At 42.0% G+C, this 19,705-nt stretch overlaps 1 protein-coding gene across 1 annotated transcript; it reads left to right on the top strand.

Moving 5' to 3' along the window:
* Window positions 11,175-12,122, top strand: LOC110259610 (olfactory receptor 2V2). Its single transcript, XM_021085086.1, has one exon. The coding sequence runs from the start codon at window positions 11,175-11,177 to the stop codon at window positions 12,120-12,122; it is 948 nt and encodes a 315-aa protein (XP_020940745.1).

The following is a 19,705-nucleotide window of genomic DNA, read 5'->3' as shown; positions in this document are numbered from 1 at the left end:
TAGCCTTATGAGGGGTTCCCTTATAATCAATACTTTTCTTTTCTCTTGCTGCCTTTAGAGTCTTCTCTTTATCTTTAACTTTTGCCATTTTTATTATAATATGTCTTGGTGTGGGCCTGATTGGGTTCAACTTGTTTCTATTCTTCTTCATCTTGCTTTAGTTTTTCTTTTTCTGTGAGTTTAGGGAAGCCAAAATGTAGTCTTATAAGATTACTTCTATGCAAGAATAACCCTTTGTATTTTTGGGGGGGGTTACTATTTATTTTTGGTGTGGGAGATGGAATATTTGTTGTCTCTTTCTTTGGTGTGAGCAGGCTGTTATTTCCAGGATGCTCAGTGTTTTTTTCAGGCAGAAGGAGGCAATGGGTAGGGCCAGCAGCCAGTGCCTGGTTGTTGGGCTCTCAACAGAAGCAAGTATCTACAGGAAGGTGGCACATGCTACTCATAGTTTCAGGGCCCTGGGAAGTGGTAATAAGCTCTAGGCAGGTCTTCAAGGTGGCAAGAGCCTTTGGCAGTAGCAACAGCAGGGTGTGTGAGTTCCAAGGGGAGTGAGAGCAACAACAGCTTGTGTTTGATTGCAATACCCTCCTCTGAGGTGACTGGAACCACAGGTGGTGCCTGTTCAGGGACCCCTTTTGGGAGCAGACCATGACCCTCTCTAGAGTCAGTGGTAACTGTTGTGGTTTGCCCCTGCCACCTTTAGACCATGAATGAAGCAATCCATCTCACTTAGTCCACATATGAAGTGCTGTACAGGGTGCCCCTTGTGGCAGGATCCTGGGATGTGACAGAGATCAGGCATGTGGGTACTGCCGGGAAATTTTGGCAGTGGCAGCAGCAGGGTGGGTGTGTTCCCAGGGGTGCAAGAGCATGACAGGTGGTATTTGGTCATAATGCCCTCCTCTGTGGTGCCCTTTAGGTGAAGGGGGCTGCAAGTGAATTTTGTTCAGGTACTTCCAATGGCAGTGGGCCGCACCCACCTCTGAAATCATGTATAACTGCAGTCTTTTGTCCCTGCCCCTGCAGACCACACAAGAAGCACTTTGTCCCACTTAGCCCACACAGGGGTACTGTACCAGTTGCTCCTAGTTGTAGAATCTTGGGACAGTGACCAAGTGTCTGGCCGCCAACCAGAGGCTTTGGCAGTGGCAGCTGCAGGGTGGGTGTGTTCCCAGGAGAGTGAGAGCAATAGCATATGATGCTTGGTTGCAGTGCCCTCTTTTTTTCTTTTTTGCCAACCCTTGAGGTGACTGGGGTCACAGGTGGAGCCCATTCACAGGCCCCAGTGGTGGTGAGCCACGCCTACCTCTGGCCTCAGAGATGACTGCCACAGTCTGTCCCTGCCACCTGTAGATAGTGCAAGAGGGACCACATCACACTTAGCCCCCTTAAGCCCTTAGTCCACACAATAAGAGCCTGGTCACTGGTAGCCTGCACAAGAAGCACCTAGTCTCCTCTAAATGAGCAAGAGGGTTCTTGCCCCCTGTAGCCTCCACAGAGCTGCCCCGCCCTCTAAGACCATGGATGTGTGCATGCTCCAGAGCAGGGAGTTTCCTATGGCAGCCCTCCCCTCCTCCTCTCCCCTCCCCAACAATGGCAACTTGTCTCTCCTGCAGGTCTGGACCTTCTCCAGGATTCCTTCTGCTGTGGCATTCCCCTCCTTAGCCTGTGGTGCGCTGCTCCTTAGCTCCTCATGCCAGCCCCAGTCCCCTCCCCAGGACTGACCTCTGGAGCCTGAGTCTCAGTGCCCAGCCCCTGCCTGAGCTTCTCAGTCTGTGGTGTCCAGGCCAGTGGTTCAGATGGTTTGTGTGGCTCTCACTCTGCTTTGCTGTTCTCAGTCCAGCTGCTGTGTTTTTTGACTTTGAGGTCCCACAGCTCTCACTCTGCTTTGCTGTTCTCAGTCCAGCTGCTGCGCTTTTCTCAGTGACTTTGAGGTCCCACAAACTCAACTGTTCTTTCATCAGTTAGGTGGCTTCCAAGGAGGCGGGTTCCTTTTCTCCTCTCTCTCTCTCTCTCTCTCTTTTGAAAGCTAGTCCCATCCTGATTCCTTCTCTCTCTCTCTTTTTCTTTTGTTCTACCCAGTTATGTCAGGAGTCTGTTGTCATTTTTGGAGGTTTAAGTTCTTCTGCCAGCATTCAGTTGATGTTCTATGTGAGTAGTTTTACAAGTAGATGTGTGGTTTTTTTTTTTTGATGTCTTTGTGGGAGGTGTGCATGACCTCTTACTCCTCCACCATCTGGCTTCTGACTTGACTTTAGAATACCTAAGTGAATGAAATTTAGTCTTACCCCTCAATTCTTGAATATGCATGAGATATCAAGAAAATATAGGGAAGAAAGAATCAAGACGCCATGTTCAAAAAAGAGGTTGTACAAAGAGAAATGTGTTCCCTTGTTTGTACCAGATCAACTTGAGCCTGTTCAGTATAACGAATGGTTGTAAAGGAGATGTCACATGGCAATACAGTATATGTTGTCCAAGATATAGACAGTAGGCTTGTAGTCATTTATGGAAGACTGAAGTCATGGTAAGATTGAGTTTGGGGGTAGTTCGAAAGGAGAAGATGGGCCCAAGCTTGATCTTGGAGAATTAGTAATGACTGAAGATGATTAAAGGAAACAGATATAGTATAGTCATCCCTTGTTATCCATGATACCTAGGACTCTCCCCTAGTGGATACCAAAATCCACGCATGCTCAAGTCTTTTTTTTTTTTTTTTTTTGTCTTTTTGCTATTTCTTTGGGCCGCTCCCGTGGCATATGGAGGTTCCCAGGCTAGGGGTTGAATCGGAGCTGTAGCCACTGGCCTACACCAGAGCCACAGCAATGCGGGATCCGAGCCACGTCTGCAACCCACACCACAGCTCACGGCAATGCCAGATCCTTAACCCACTGAGCAAGGGCAGGGACCGAACCCTCAACCTCATGGTTCCTAGTCGGATTCGTTAACCACTGCACCACGACGGGAACTCCTCAAGTCCTTTTTTTAAAAATGATTAAATTGTACATAACCTGTACACATCTTCCCATGTAGTATAAATCATCATCATAATATTACTTATAATACCTACTACAATGTAGACTGGTACGAAATAGTTGCCAGTGCATGGCAAATTCAAGTTTTGCTTTTTGGAAATTTCTGGAGTTTTTCTGTCTGAATATTTGACTCTACAGATGCAAAACCCAGAGATATAGAGGGTCAGCTAAAATTTCCAATGGGGCAAAATGGCTTGAGCAAAAGTATGGACATGAAAAAACATCAGGTGTCTAAGGAGGATAAGAGGAGAAGGTTTAAAAGTGAGAAAGTGGTAAATGCTCTAAGTCTTCAACAGCCAATGAGCCAAAAACCAATTTGCTATAAACCAATTCCCTTCTTTGCTTCCTGGTCTTCCTACCTCTTCCTCTAAGTATCCCCCTGAGTGTGTTTCCTTGCCTCCAGCTGCAGGATCTGAAAGCAAGAGCAAGTAAAGGGATATATAACCAAAAAAAGCTATAACAATGATACTGCTTTGTGATGGTCTCATCCTATCAATAACCAGTGCTGTGGCTGGACCAGCCCTTGTGTTTCTTATTATGATTGCAACATACCCTTCATCAATAGCCATCAGGAAACTGAAAAAATGGAGGTTTATTAGTTACACAAATTACACAACACACCTGGGGCCACACAGCAAGATAGCAAGAAGAGAGAAAAAGGGAGTGAGTGCAGGAGCGTGGGGTCCTGCATTTATTAGGGTCAAGTGTGGGGGCCTAGGGCTTCAGAGACTCACTCCTTATTAGTGAACTTAAAATGTAACAGTGTGGATTTATAGCACAGGAGGAGGAAAAAAAAATAAGCCACCCAGATAGCCAATTATTCAAATTAACCAAGGTCTGAAAAACAAAGGAGCCTCAGAGTTCCTGTTGTGACCCAGAAGTAACAAACCCCACTATGAAGTAACCATGAGGATGTGGGTTCTATCCCTGGCCTTGCTCAGTGGGTTAAGTATCCAGTGCCACCATGAGCTGTGGTATAGGTTGCAGACAGGGCTTGGATCTTGCATTGCTGTGGTTATGGTGTAGGCTAGCAGCTGCAGCTCTGATTCAACCCCTAGCCTGGGAACTTCCATATACCACACATGTGGCCCTAAAAAGCAAAACAGTAAAACAAACAAACAAACAAACAAAACAAAGGGGCCTCAGTGGGAAGAGGCTGATTGACTCTATCTAATTATGCGGCTGGCAATGTGTATATTGTAGATAGCCCTCTTTGAGTGGATACCTTGGCAATCAAAGCTTAATTGAGGTTTTTGCATTTCTGAAAACAACAAACACACACACACACAAACAAATAAACAAAATCACTGTCAGACCTTATACTAAAGACACCTAAAAATATAAAGATTTAGAAAAAAACAAAAAAGTTTGGTGACTTAGCTGTTTGGCAGGTAAGTTGCCACCATCTTGGCCATTGGTAAAATTAACTAGATTCTCTGGGACATAAAGCCAAAAATAGAGTAAATGTAAAGCTCATCATCCAACCTGGAACACTCTTGAGAGTGAAGGGGAATGCTTCCATGATTATACTTGGATGAGAGGCATAATAAATAACTGTTCACAGAAACAGTGAAGCCTAGATAAACATCTGGCAGAGTTTGGGAAGATACCCAGGTCCCATGCCATGATCTGACTCTTGAAAGTGAGTGTTTTTCTTTCCCTCTCACTCGGAGGGGCAGGATTTTGATCAGTTTCCACCTTTGCTTCAAGCACAACATCTGACCCAATGCTCTGCCTATCATAGGCCCCCAGTAGAAGTAGGCTGACTTCACAGGACAGGTAAAGGTCAGGTGTGAATGGCATAGTGCAGGGAGAGCCATTTGGGGCAGTCACAGGTAGAGACTCCATGTGGACCATGGAGGTCATTAGGGAAATATTGAAATATGTCTGTGGTGGTGGGATAGAACACTAAGAAACTTACCCTCCACACCCCCCCCTCTGCCTCCTGTGCTCTGACTTCCCCGTGCCCCTCCTATGACCAGGGATTCTCACACTGTCCCTACTGGCCCTTCTTCACATCCTGTCCCCAGGCTCCCTGTTTGTTTTTCTTTAATTGTAAACTTGGGAGTGGCTTCTCCAGGGCTGGAGTTTATGGGCTCCCCTAGGAGTTCACAGCTTTGACAGCTTTGCTTTCATCTCTCAGTTTCCATCTTAAGTACCTGCATGGGCAGCAAGAGACAGTTCTGCAACTTGGGTTGAGAGGCAGCCCATAGAAGGAGGACGGGCATCAGAGGATGGGCTCAGATACACAGATCCTGGCTGTGTCCTCATCTGCCTACCACCATCTCTTTGACTAAGTCCACTGTCTCCCTCTCTCCTTTTGCTAAGAGGAAGCTGTTGTCTTTCTGAGCCCCCTGTCTGAGCTAGGGTGGCTGAAGGCGACACAGACATCCACAGCCTGATTGAGAGGTTGGCGGGGGGCGGGGTGCTGAGGAATGAGGTCAGAGCTGGAAGGCTTCTCACTGTTCTTTCGGACCCAGTAAGTGCAAACAAAGGAAAGAGGATGAAATGATTTTGACCTTGGAATCTCCACAGGGTATCTGTGAATATTTTTTCTCCCAGGGAACCCACTTAAAGGTTAGAAAGGGCCTTTTTCCTGTCACCTCCTTCTCTCCTCCTTGCTGCATCTTTTACTAATTGCTAGCCATTTCTCCATTTCTATTTATCAGCATTTCTCTTCTTGCCATTTTATGTCTCTGTTTGTTTGGCCTCGCCTATGGCATGCAGAAGTTCCCAGGCCAAGGACTGAACCTATGCCACAGCAATGAAAATGCTGAATCCTTTAACCACTAGGCTGCCAGGGACTCCCTAGTTTTAATTTTCTTTTTGTGGGTGAAAGGGTGGGCATATACTTTCTAGTGTTATGTATTTCTTCACTCTTTCTTCTACTTCTATTCCTTTGATCCACATTTCTCTTTGTTACCTTAATATCTCACTGACCTTTTTCTTTCCTCTTTCCCTCTGTCTGGATTGGAGCACAGTCATGAGTTAAAAGTTTTCTATAGAAGGAAGACAAAAAGATGAGTGGAGAGAGCTGCAAGTAAAGAGGCGAGGCAGACAGGGAATATAGAGTTGCTTTGTGCCCAAAAGGTGATTTGTTTTATGGTGTCATTTCTAAGAAGGAAAATAAAGTCATTAACTAAACACCCAGAGAAAGATATGATGTTACAGAGCAATAAATGAGCATGGGAGATGCCAGAATAATTTCTTGAGATGTTTTACATAAGACAAATAATCATTCAACAAATATTTTCTTAGAACAAAATATATGCCAGGCATTGTCCTAAGATTCTGGGATACCACTATAAGCAAATGTGGCCTCAGAAAACAGGTTCTAGTTGGGAAATTAGGAATAAAGCATATCTATATGAATCAGATGTGGCATGCCTAATGGTGTTAAGTGTAATGAGGAACAAAGGCAGGGAAGGAATGAGGAGGAAAAAAAATAATTTCAACTCTAAATTGATGTTGAGGAAGGCCTGGATGAGAAGGTGAGAAGCAGGTGAGGGAACAAAGGGGAACATATCTTGGAAGAGTCCTCTGTGAGTAGGTAAGAGAAAGGCTTGTGTCTGCCTGCTCTGTGGAAGAAACAGTGAGACTTGTGTGGAGGGAATTACAGGGAGAGCAAAATGAAAGGTCTAGGAAGTGGTGGGGAGGGGGGCAGCCAGATGAAAATGTTTCTTTATTCTTTAATATTTTGTCTTTTATTCTTATGGAGATGGGTTCACTCCAGTGTTATGTGACAAATAGACTGTGGTGGAAGCAAGAAAGGAAGAAGGAGGCAAGTCTAGTTAGGGGCCATTGCCATTTTGCAGAAAAGCAATAATGATGATGTGGCCAGGAGGAATAGGCAGGAGTGAGAAGTGGTCAGGGGATATATTTTGGAGGAAGAGCCAGAAGGAGTTTCTGATGTTGGGATGTGTGGAAGAAAAGGAGAGGAGTCAAAGACACACTATGGTTGTTTCCTGGGCAAGTGGACATAACCGTTATTAACTTTGTTAGGAAGAGAGAACATGTGTTTCTCCAGGGAAGAAGTTTGGCCACTTTAAGCAGGATAAACCCATTGGACATCCAAGAAAGATGTTGAGTGCACAGTGGATGTGAGTCAGAGTTCAAGGGAGACCTCCAGGATGGAGAGATAATTGTCATTAATCCACAACATTGTATTTTAGTATAGGGTGTAAAGAGGAAGAAGGGGTATTTAGTGCATCTTCCTAAAAGTACATACAGCAGAGAGCCTCTACATGCAGAGGGTATGGCTGAGTATTCTTTGAACAGGAGGATTTATGCCATAAAGTCTGGGGAACCTGATTTTTCAGATGGTCAGTTAAGTCTCAATATAGCCAAGGCAGATTAAAGGCTATAGGAACAGCAATTTCCTCCTGTAGAATCCACTGCCAAAAACATCTCACCTGGGTGTTACTGGTGTCAAGAACAACCAGGCGTATCTTTTGCAGCATGAGTCACATGTACTCCCTTCTCTATGGATGGAGCTTAGCAGCCTGCGTCCATGGTCATGGATCTGGGCAGACCCATCTTTGTGTCTTTGCACAAAGAGCATGTTCCATGGAGTCTCCTTATTTTGCCTTAAAAGTGAGGTAAAGTGAATGACTGATACATCCCACATAAATATCTCCTAGATGTGACTATCAGGAATTTGCAAAGAACTTACTTATCATTTGTAAACACTTGAAAATATTTATTATTTTCATTCACTATCCCTCATAGAAAGGAATCTAGCAGTGAATTACTAATATATTCAGGTCATTCATTGCATGAATGCTGGCAAACAGTGGTGTTCTGAATACAGTGGTAATACAAGGAACAAAAATAGAGAACCAGTTAAAAATAAGAGGAGTTACTTGGTGGCTCAGTGGGTTAAGGATCTGGTGTCACTGCTGTGGTTCAGTTATTGCTGTGGCTCAGGTTATTGCCATGGCATTGGATCAGTCCTTGGTCTGGGAACTTCTGCATGGTTGTCCTTAGGTTTTTCCTTCTTTTTTTTAGGGCCACACCCATGACATATGGAGGTTCCAAGGTTAGGGGTCTAATCAGAGCTGTAGCTGCTGGCCTATACCACAGCCACAGCAACACCAGATCCAAGCCGTGTCTGCGACCCTCACTACAGCTCATGTCAAAGCTGATCCTTACCCACTGAGAAAGGCCAGGGAAGGAACCTGCCTCCTCATGTATCCTAGTCAGATTGATTTCCGCTGACTGAGCCATGGTGGGAACTCTGGGTTTGCTTTCTTAACCTTGAGGCATTTACAGGCTTAGATTTTGGTTTGTTTCACAGGCTGCTAGGGCATTACAGCCACTCAACAAATAGCCTCCTTTCCTGATTAATGTAATAATAATGAGAGCTGCATTTGGCAGGAAGCCAGTACTGTTCTTGAACAAAACAATCTCTGATTTTTAAGAGTCCATATTATGGGTCAAACAGCTGCAGAATGAGCCAAGAATTAGAGAAAAGGGATTTGGAAACTTCCAACTGAGAACTTCTCCAAGATAACATAACTTGCCCTTTAAGAATATTTTTGTACAAGAACAACCTGATATAAAGTACCTGATACTTAGATTATTAGGGCCCTTTCTTGAGTCTTGGTTATACATTTACTAGCCATGCAACCTTGGGCAATAAGTCAACTCCTCAGAGCCTTGACATTCTCATCTATAAAAGAGGGTCTCTTTTAATAAAACCACTGTGCTTTTCATTGCAGATGTCATAGTTGATGTCAAATGAAAAACGAATGTGAGTACTCTAGAATGCAACAAATAGTCTATTTTTACTGATATGTATTGCCTATCACTAGAATAGGAAAGAGCACTCTGTCTTTTCTCACGAGATGAGAAATAGACTGACAAACACAACATCTTTGATTATTTATTTTCTAAGCAAAGTGCAAATCACCATCTTTCTTTATGACAAGAGCACTTGTTAAAATTAATAAGGGTCCAGTTTATTTATACCATCAGTCAAGTTTGAGAGAGAACTTGAAAGGCTAAGGTAGTCAGCCTCTAGGATGGTCTCATTGGTCCTTACTTCATGGTATTCATGCCTTTGTGTGTTCCTCTCCCAGTAAATGTTGACTGGGTTTAGTGACTCATTTACAATGAATAGAATTCAGCAAAGCTGATGGGATGCTACTTCCAATGTTATAATACTCTGGCTTCTATGCAGGGTGCTTGTGCTCTCAATCCTTCTTGCATCACTCACACTGGAAGATGTCAACTGCCACCTGTGAAGCAGCCCTGTGAAAAGGGAGCAAGCCCTAACACAGCCACATGAGTGGTCTTGGAGTGGAGTCTCCTGCATACAAGCTTTGAGAAGACTGCAGCCTGGCCAACAGCTTCATGGTAACATCATGTGAGTGAGCTATAATATCAGAGGCAACTAAGCTTTCCCATATTCCTGAACCCACAGAAACTGTGAATTAATAAATATTTCCTATTTTGTTTCAATGTATAGAGTATGGACTATTTGCTATGCCACAATAGATAGCTAATACCAATTTAGGGAAAAAATTCTGCATTCTATGCTACTTCCAAAATCATGAAAATACTTGCCCTGAATAGTACAGCCCTGGATGAACAAAGGGACAAGTGAATTAGAAGGAGGCTGATGAGAGAGAGAAGAAGAAGAAGAAGAAGGAGAAAACTAAAAAGTGGAAACATCTTTGAAAATAAAGACAATGTTCATCTGGTGAGTGTCTGAGGCCAAAAGAGTTGTGTTCAATATGTGGTAATGCTTTTCACTCAGTTGCTTATAATTATTTATCCTTCTATTTTCTTTGGGCTCAGATATTGTTATCCAGGGAGTTTTGTCTTTTTCAGTATGCATTATTTTTATTCCTTGATTGGAAATTTGTCAGTGTAAAATCAAGCCATGTCTCTGGTTCCCTTCCACATAACGTTTTTTTTGGGGCTTTTTGCCATTTCTTGGGCCACTCCTGTGGCACATAGAATTTCCCAGGCTAGTGGTCCAATCAGAGCTGTAGCCGCCGGCCTACACCACAGCCACAGCAACGCAGGATCTGAGCTGCGTCTGCAACCCACACCACAGCTCATGGCAACACCAGATCCTTAACCCACTGAGCAAGGTCAGGGATCGAACCTGCAACCTCATTCCAAGTCAGATTGGTTAACTACTGAGCCACGATAGGAACTCCCACATAACAATTTTATAAAAAATTTTTGCTGACTTACAGACATTGAAAAACTTATGGTCTCCAGAGGAGACAGTCTGGGGGTGGGGGGATGTGCTTGGGCTGTGGGATGGGAATCCTGTGAAATCAGATTGTTGTGATCACTATACAACTACAGATGTGTTAAATTCATTTGTGTAATAAAAAAATTAAAAATAAAAAACAAAAGAAAAAGTTAAAAAAAAATTTTTGATCAAAATCAAGAGAAATCCCTTTTCATTGACATGCTCCAAATAAATTAATTGGAAATTCTATCATGCAGTGAGTAAATAGTTCAGAAAATCATGTAGAAGATATTATTAGAAAGATTTTGAATCTCCCTGGTGACCTAATGCTTAAAGATCTGATGTGGTCATTGCTATGGCACAGGCTCAATCCCTGGCCTAGGAAGTGGCCACAGGTACAGCCAAAAAAAAAGACAGCTCTTCAATTTCTACTAAGATAATTTAGTAAGCAGTAACATGCTTATCAGTAAACTTCTGCTGAGGCTCTGATCCTGGGTTACTTTAAAAGTCTTACCAAAACTAAAGACTTCATTGTTCTTTTTTTAAAAATTGAAGTATACTTACTGTATATAAATTATTGTAAAATATAGTAATTCACAATGTGTAATGGTTATGTCTATTTAAAGTTATTATAAAACATTGGCTATATTCCACTGTTATACAATATACCCTTGTAGTTTATCTCATACCTTATATTTTGTACCTCTTACTCCCCTACTTCTGTATTGCTCCTCTCTTCTTCCTTCTCCCCAGTGGTAATGACTAGTTTGTTCTCTATATCTAAGATTTCATTGTTCCTAAAAAAAAATTGGGTACAAATCATTTCTTTTCTCTATTGGCCTTATGATTTTTCCTATCAATAAATACATTCCAGACAATCCAATATTTTTTGTTCATGTTTTCAGGTGACCAGGAACACTGGCTGAGGCATGGAGATATGGTTGAACCAATCATCCACAGATGACTTTGTCCTCCTGGGCATCTTTTCCCACGGTCCTGCTGACCTAGTTCTTTTCTCTGCAGTCATGATAGTCTTCATGGTGGCCATCTGTGGGAATATCCTCCTTATCTTCCTCATCTACATAGATCCTCGACTCCATACACCCATGTACTTCTTCCTCAGTCAGCTCTCCCTCATGGACCTCATGTTGGTCTGTACCAATGTGCCCCAGATGGCAGTCAATTTCCTCTCGGGCAGGAAGTACATCTCATTTGTGGGCTGTGGCATTCAAATTGGTCTTTTTGTCTGTCTTGTGGGATCTGAAGGGCTCTTGCTGGGACTCATGGCTTATGACCGCTATGTGGCCATTACCCACCCACTTCACTATCCCATCCTCATGAGTCAGCGAGTCTGTCTCCAGATTGTTGGGAGCTCCTGGGCCTTTGGGATCATAGATGGTTTCACACAGATGGTGGTAGTAATGACCTTTCCTTACTGTGGCTTGAGGGAGGTGGACCACTTCTTTTGTGAAATGTTATCTTTGTTGAAGCTGGCCTGTATAGACACATCCATTTTTGAGAACATGATATTTGTTTGCTGTGTCATCATGTTGTTTCTTCCCTTCTCCATCATCGTGGCCTCCTATGCTCGCATCCTGAAGGCTGTGCTGCACATGCGTTCTGCTCAGGCTGGTAAAAAGGCTCTGGCCACCTGCTCCTCCCACCTGACAGCTGTGTCCCTCTTCTATGGGGCAGCCATGTTCATCTACCTGAGACCTAGGCGCTACCGAGCCCCAAGCCATGACAAGGTGGTCTCTATCTTCTACACGGTCCTTACTCCAATGCTCAACCCTCTCATTTATAGCTTGAGGAACAGGGAGGTGATGGGAGCCCTGAGGAAGGGGCTGGACCGTTGTAGGATTGCCAACCAGCCCTGAAGGGCCAGGGTATCCTTCACCACCTCCTGGCTATGTGGTATCAGGTATATAATCTATTTGATCTGGCTTTGTGGTGTTGGGTATATAATCTATTTGATCTGAGTTTAGGTTTTTCTCATTAATTATGAGACTTAGGACACCTAAAGAGTTGGGGAGGACTTTTTAAAATCAGTAATTTCTACCTCTGGTGAAATACCAGCTCTCCCCACCCCCCAATTTTTTTAGACTGATTCTTTTGTGTAATACATTAAAATAGGAAGTAGAACTTTGTAAACTCAAGCACTACATAGAAGAAAGCTCTGGGATTATAACACTAATTATTTAAAAGTGGATTTTCTTCTACTGTTAGAGAATGCTCTGAGCTGAACTCCTTAACAATAAATGCTAATTTCTATGATTGATTCAAAGACTACTTTATGCCATACACCCTGCTATGTTCCTCATGAGTATACATATATATCACAACTTTCTTTTTAATATACTATTTCAGACTAGTGTCTTAGATGAAATGCTTCCAGATGACAAAAAAATAACCTAATAAATTTCTCTTATATAGTGCTCACCCTTAACCCTATTAACTGAAAACTTAATAAAGGTTTATTAAAGTATATATTCTTCAAAGAATAAAGGGAGACTGGCCTAAGAAAGTGTTAAAGACTTGTTTATTGGTGTCTTCACAGTGCCTAACGCATAGAAAATACACATGAAAGTGCTGTATTTATACAATCTTCTAGCAAAAATAGCCATATTTTGTCATTTCCATTGCTAAAACAGGAAAATTATCAATATTGTTTCTCCTTTTGGGGATTAAGACTGAAGCATAGATGGAAGAATTTGATGTATTATTTGATAACTTATTTTTAAACATTTTTATTTGAACTATTGGTATTATTTGTATCCACAAATAAGCACAAGCTCTTAGACACATTTGCAAATAAATCATTTTTTCTTGGGAGAAAATACATTGGTTGCATGCAGGGAGAAGAGAGAGGACAGAACTGGGCTCTGAGAGTTGGAATAAGCCACAGGAAAGCATTTCCTGCTTTTGGTTTTCAGGCTGCTGATAATAGAGGGCCGTGGCACTAATAGTAACTATGGTTCTTAGGGTCTACCGGGGGAAACGACTTATTTGTCTACTCAGCATAATGCTGTCATAAACCTGTGGTGAACATCATTATGTCCCTTTTGCACATGAGGAAACTGGGGCACAGAGGAGTTAAGTCTCTTGACCTCACTCCCCAGATTTCCTCTCCATGTGCTCCTGGGAGAATGTGTTTGTTGGAGCAGCTGAGGTGAGCAGAGAACTTTGCAGGAGGCTCCCTTTCCTCGGAGTTTAATTGCTAAACAGGGGACCAAGGTGTGGCAGAGATGGGGTCTCTGGGGACTTGTAAAAGCAGGAGCAAATCTCCTAGCCACAACAACGGGGTAAACAGTGAGTGGCAGTGAGTGGTGGCAGAGATAAAACCTCTCAGCCAAGAGCTATACCTGGCCCAGCAAAAGTCCTCTTCCAAGGTGAGACCTCTCCACTAACTCCCACTGAGAAGCTCCTCCCATCCTAGTCCAGCCCTCTCCCACACTGCTCCCCTTGTGGATGAGGATGAATGTTCTCTCTGTGCTATAACTTTTGTTTCTGGAAGGCTTTTTCTTAATGCCTAAAGATTCTGCTATGGTTTCAGCACGAAGCCCTCTCTTCCATGTTTTTCTGGGTTCCTTCTTCCAGGCCTATTTCTTCCCGTTTTAGTCCATCTTAATTCATGTCTTCAAAACCTTTCCAGAGGTCAGTGGAAGGCGTCGGGTATTTCCTGCCTGTGGATGTGGAGTCCCACAAGCAACTCAGTCAACTCCTGTTTTCAGAGGATATGAGGTGATGCTAGACTGGGAAATCCTATTCTAGATTTAGACTCTAGAGGAGTTCTGAACACACAAGTGTTTCTTTCTCCCACATTTCTCTTTTCTACCTTTCTTAGACCCTTCCTGCTTCTCTTTCATGCCCATTTCCTTCAAGGAGATGGACATTTGCAGGTTTCCCTGCACTGAGAGAAACCAGATTGCAAACCCAACTGATTGACTAGAGCAGCCCTCCCTGGGTGGTGGTGACAGTTCACAAAGGACACAGGGCTCCAGATTGGAACACTACCTACCTGACTCTCCAGCCCTTCTTAGGGTCATTGATTAGGAAGTTAATGTTATTTAATACTTTCAATATATTTATTTACCAACTGTCATCAGATATTTTTAAATGATTATTCTTAATTCATTTTTGAAAACTGTTAATTAAAGGGGAGGATTGAATCATATATCCCTTTTCTGCATGAGCTTGTCAAAGTTTCATCTTTTTACACTTAAAAACCCAATTCTCACTCAATATCAAATGAACATGCATCAGAAATTTTATTCAACTCATTAGTGAATGAAAATATCAGACAGTAAAGCCAGTTCTAAGGGCAACTGAGTTTACATGAGCCATCAGAATATTCTTTCAAAGAATGTTAGAATAAGATTTCTAAGGTACAAAAGTGGGTAATGTTCTATACATTAAAACCATAAAACCTTAACCTTTGCAGTCATGTTTTCTACTGGATATTAACCTATAAGTTAACATGAAACCTCACAGTGCATGGGCTTAAATAGCAAATGCAAACTCATACAATAAGGATGATTTTTCCCCCAATATACATCACCAAATGATCAAACCATGAAGCCAGATTCTCAATTATTGCTACCACCAATGGGGAATAATTTGTCAGTCATGCACAGCACAAAACCAGAAAAAATCTTGTTACGGAACTAAAAGTGAAGACACAAACACACAAAATCAAGAGCAAAAAAATAGAGACTCAGCAAAAATGAAGTTCTTAGCCACTAGGAATCATTCTGGGAGTAATGCTTATGTTTGAGGAACTCAGGAGATACACTTCTTCAGCAAAATTTGCTTTCTCCCTCAGTGAGTTCACCTAAGCAACTAGGTAGGACCTCCAGAGCTGTCCAGTTACAATTCTTTGAAGGGTAAAAACCTGACTCTTACATAAATATACAAGAAACTTGCATCAAATATTTTATTTCTCTTATGTTAATTGATGAAGCAAACAATAGGATGGTAAAGCTGGTTACAAGAGCATTTGAGGAGTTGGGGCATTATAGGCAATCTAATTAAGGACTGATAGAATAAAATGCTAACTTAAGTACAAAACCAGGCAGTGTCCTACAGAATAAACCTTTGGGATTATATTTTCCATCATCAGACAAATTTACAAGTTAATGGTAGAACCTCACAATATCTGGGCTTTAATTAAAAAGTAGTCAAACATATGTATATTCTTCTAGAGTATTAAATAACCCTGAAGTAAGCCTGTGAAACAATGACATTGAAAGTCAATGCATTCATCCTCCAATGATTTTTCCAAATTTTGAATGACTTTTCTTAACTCAGAGCACAGATGATATTTATTTATTGTTTATTAAAGTATAATTGATTTACAATGTTGTGCCAATTTCTGCTGTACAACAAAGTGACTCAGTAATATATACACTCTTTTTTAATACTCTCTTCCATCATAGTCTATCCCAGGAGACTGAATATAGTTTCCCATGCTATACAGTAGGACCTCAATGATTATACATTCTAAATGTAATAGTTTGCACTTGCCAACCCCCAAATCCCAGTCCATTTACTCCTCCTCCTTGGCAACCACAAGTCTGTTCTCTGTCTACGAGTCTGTTTATGTTTTGTAGATAGGTTCATTTGTTCCATAGTTTCGGTTCCACATATAAGTGAGATCATATGGTATTTGTCTTTCTTTTTCTGACTTATATCACTTAGTATGATACTCTCTAGTTGTATGCATGTTGCTGCAAATAGCATTATTTCATTCTTTTTTATGGCTAAGTGTATCCCATTTTATATATATACCACATCTTCTTATCCATTCCTCTGTTGATGAACATTTAGGTTATTTCCATGTCTTGGCTTCCGTTGTGGATATTGGTGCTATGAACATAGGGATGCATGTAACTTTTGAATTACATTACCTTCTGGAGGAATGCCCAGGAGTGGGATTGCTGGGTCATATGATAGTTCTATTTCTAGTTTTCTGAGGAAACCCCATACTGTTTTCCATCGTGGTTGCACCAACTTACCTTCCCACCAACAGTGTAGGAGTGTTCCCGTTTGCTCCACACCTTCTCCAGCATTTGTTATTTATAGATTTACTAGCACATACTTCATTGTGGTTTTGATTGATGTTTCTCTAGTAATTAGTGGTTATGAGCATCTTTTCATGTGCCTACTGGCTATCCCTTAGCCATTTGTAGAAACACAAAAGGGTGAAGGAATTTCTTAGTCATTCCTGTTTTCTGGCAACTCAAGGCTCATGAGCCAACTCATCCAGTTTCATGGTTTTAAATATCATTTTTGGATCAATTCAAGAAGACAGTGTTATACTCATCATAATATCCCTCCATCCTTTTGTGTTTCCACAACTGGATAAGTTACTAACCACAAAAGACCACCTTACTCTCACACAGCCTAAGAGCTGCCTCCACTCTACCTCAATGGCTTTCTTATTTTATAAAACCCCAAGTTTTCCTCCTCTTCTTTGAGACTATCCTCATTACCAAGTATTCTCCATGTTACAATAGCCTGAATTGAATAAAATAATCTACTTAAGCGTCTGGTGCATGTTGTCTTTGACAATCACTTAGGCATTGTAAAGAAAAAAGAGTCCTCTTTTTCTATGAAACTCTCCATTCTTTGCCCACATTTCTCCAAATTCATTGTTAATATAAAGTTCTGTGTGCATTTTTAAAGGGTAATAAATCCAAAATATAGAAAATGATAAATAGTGAAAGTATGTCTCCTTTTCACCTCTTCATGTCACATAGTTCACCTCCCAAAGCAACCACTCTTATGAGTTTCCTTCATTCTTTTCAAGAACTGCAATGCTGGAGTTCCTGTCATGGCGCAGTGGGAACAAATCTGAATAGGAACAATGAGGTGGAATGTTTGATCCCTGGCCGTGATCACTCAGTGGGTTAAGGATCCAGCGTTGCCATGAGCTGTGGTATAAGCCAGTGGCTACAGCTCTGATTAGACCCCTAGTCTGGGAACCTCCATATTTTGTGGGTGCAGCACTTAAAAGACAAAAAGCCAAAAAAAAAAAAAAGAACTGCAATGTTTTCCACTGTGTGGATGAAACACAATTTGTTTTTTTTACTGATCTTCTACTGGTAGCCACTTATGTAATACCTAACCCATCAAATTAATTTTAAGCTCTAAATATTAACTCTTTTTCTGGTTATCCTCTTCACATTTATCCCATCTTTTTTGCCTTGTCCAAATTTCAATCTGGTCTAAAGTCTTTTCTTCCAGGAAGTATTCCCTGATTAAATAATTGCCCACACAGATCTCTTTGGATTTTTCACACTCCAATTTATCAAGATATCTCAAGTGTTTCAACAAGAATGTTTTACCTGTGGCCACTGAGTAGACTGGGAAAAAATCCAGATGAAGCTTAATCCAGCCAAATCCAGGAAGGCAGGAATTTTCACTACTGTTACTCAAACACAAGTTTTACCAATCTGTAAAGTTACTGAAATAACTGTTGAGAAAATCATCACAACTACATGATTTTTTAGATTTTTGGTACCTATGTTAAGAATTGTGTACAAATTGTCGGTGAACTGATCCTCAAAACAACCAATAAAATCTCAATTATGAAAGAAATAAAAAGAACAATGGAAGCTTGCATCTACCCTTGATTTTGGAGAGAGAGACGTGGGTGGTGGCTAAAAGTAAGATCTTAATTCTCTGCTCAGGAATTGAACCTGGGCAGCCTGGATGAAAACCAGGAATCCTAGCCTCTAGACCAGCTAGAGCTGAAAGCAGAATTGCCCCAATTCTTGCCCCCTCTTGAAAGCAAGAGTGTTTCAAGGAATGTAAAAACAGTGTAACATTTATTGTTATATGGGAGAGCACAGAAATACAGAGTATGAGTGTACTTATCTAAGGCAGAAGTAAAGCAGTAATACATACCCAAAGGAGAAGTGATGGTGCAGGCATCACCCTTAATGAGGTGCATTATATATACTTATATAAGTTATTTACACAGGACAGTTCTTCCAGATATTTGTCTTCCTTGGGCAAATTAACTTGTTTTATCTTTCACACCTGACCAGATCTAGGGCCCTCCCCTGATCTGCATGCACATCTTTTGGCCAAGATGGATTCCAAAGCAGAGTGTGCAGGGAAGCTTATCCAGACATTATGGCCTGGCACCCCCTCCCTTTCTAACCGAGGAGGGTCTTTCTGCACATATGTAGTTGAGGTCTTCCTGATCCTGAAGATGGTGAGTACTTGACCTCTTTGTTCTCTCCAAGCAGAGCTCAGCCCCTCGTTTGATCCTGTCATCCATGTGACATAATTTAACAAATTCACAGAAGACAAGTACCAGTTATTTGCCTTGCACCTGTTATTTCTATCTTGAAGCATAGATTGGTGGTTGGTTGTAAATATCTATTCTGGAACCCACCTTGCTCCTTCCTCAGGAAGTGTAAATAAGAGTCTAGTTTTACCTATCTCCTGCCTCAAGAAGTGCAAAAAGAGACTACTTGCAAATATCTATCCTGGAGCCTATCTACCTCCTTCCCTACCCTGATCCCGATTTGCAACCCTATTTTTCATTCCCAAACTATAAAACCCCCTCCCATTCTCTCTGGGGGTGGGGGGGCACAATCTTTAAGGCATTAGTCTGCTGTGGCCTCCTTTGCCCGGTAAAGCAATAAAGCTGTCTTTTTCCCCTTCACCGAAAACTCTGTCTCTGAATTGGCAGACAGAAGCCAAGTTTTGGCAACAGTAGGACAATTCTGGACCTCTCTGTAGACAAGGCAAATTCACTTCCAGTAGCATCTGCCTCCAGATCCATCCAGAAAAATCATATATTTTGTCCTTTCTGAGCATGGTCCCGAGCTAATGTAACTGAGCTAGTGCCCTGTGGGACTCCTGGGCACACAAGCCTTTCTGTGTCCCCCAGTTCTTGTTTTTAGGGAATAAGTTTCAGCCTCCTTGATCTTCCAAGTTCCAAAGGGCAGTTGCTAATCAGGGAAGGGAGGGGATGCAGAGAAGGTGTAGTCAAGAGACAATTATACAGCCTTGGGGCAGGGTCCTGGTTCCTCCTTAAGGAATATATATAACAATATCTTTGAGCCTTTCTGCAGAGCTAAAACCCCCAACAAATGGAGGAATTACTTGATGAAGCATTCTTCCTTCTGGGAAGAAGGAGGACCACCAGAACCAGTCCTGGGGACCACTAAACACCAGCTTTGAAAGACAATGCAAGCTTGCCCCTACCCTGATCCTTATCTATGGCCCCATTTGCCACTCCCCAAACTATAAAACCACCACCAAATCCCTTCCAAGGGGGCACAGTCTTTAACGCATTATCCTGCTATGGCCTCCTTTGCCTGGAAAACAATAAAGGTATATTTTTCTCCTTCACCCCAAACTCTGTCTCTGCATTTCTATTCAGCAATGGTGGACAGAGGCTGAGTTTCAGCAACATTAACACCTGAGTGTGACACACAGCCCT

Source organism: Sus scrofa, chromosome 2, assembly GCF_000003025.6.
Source record: "Sus scrofa isolate TJ Tabasco breed Duroc chromosome 2, Sscrofa11.1, whole genome shotgun sequence".
NCBI classification, from domain to species: Eukaryota; Metazoa; Chordata; class Mammalia; order Artiodactyla; family Suidae; genus Sus; species Sus scrofa.
This window is presented reverse-complemented; position numbering and strand designations above follow the sequence as displayed.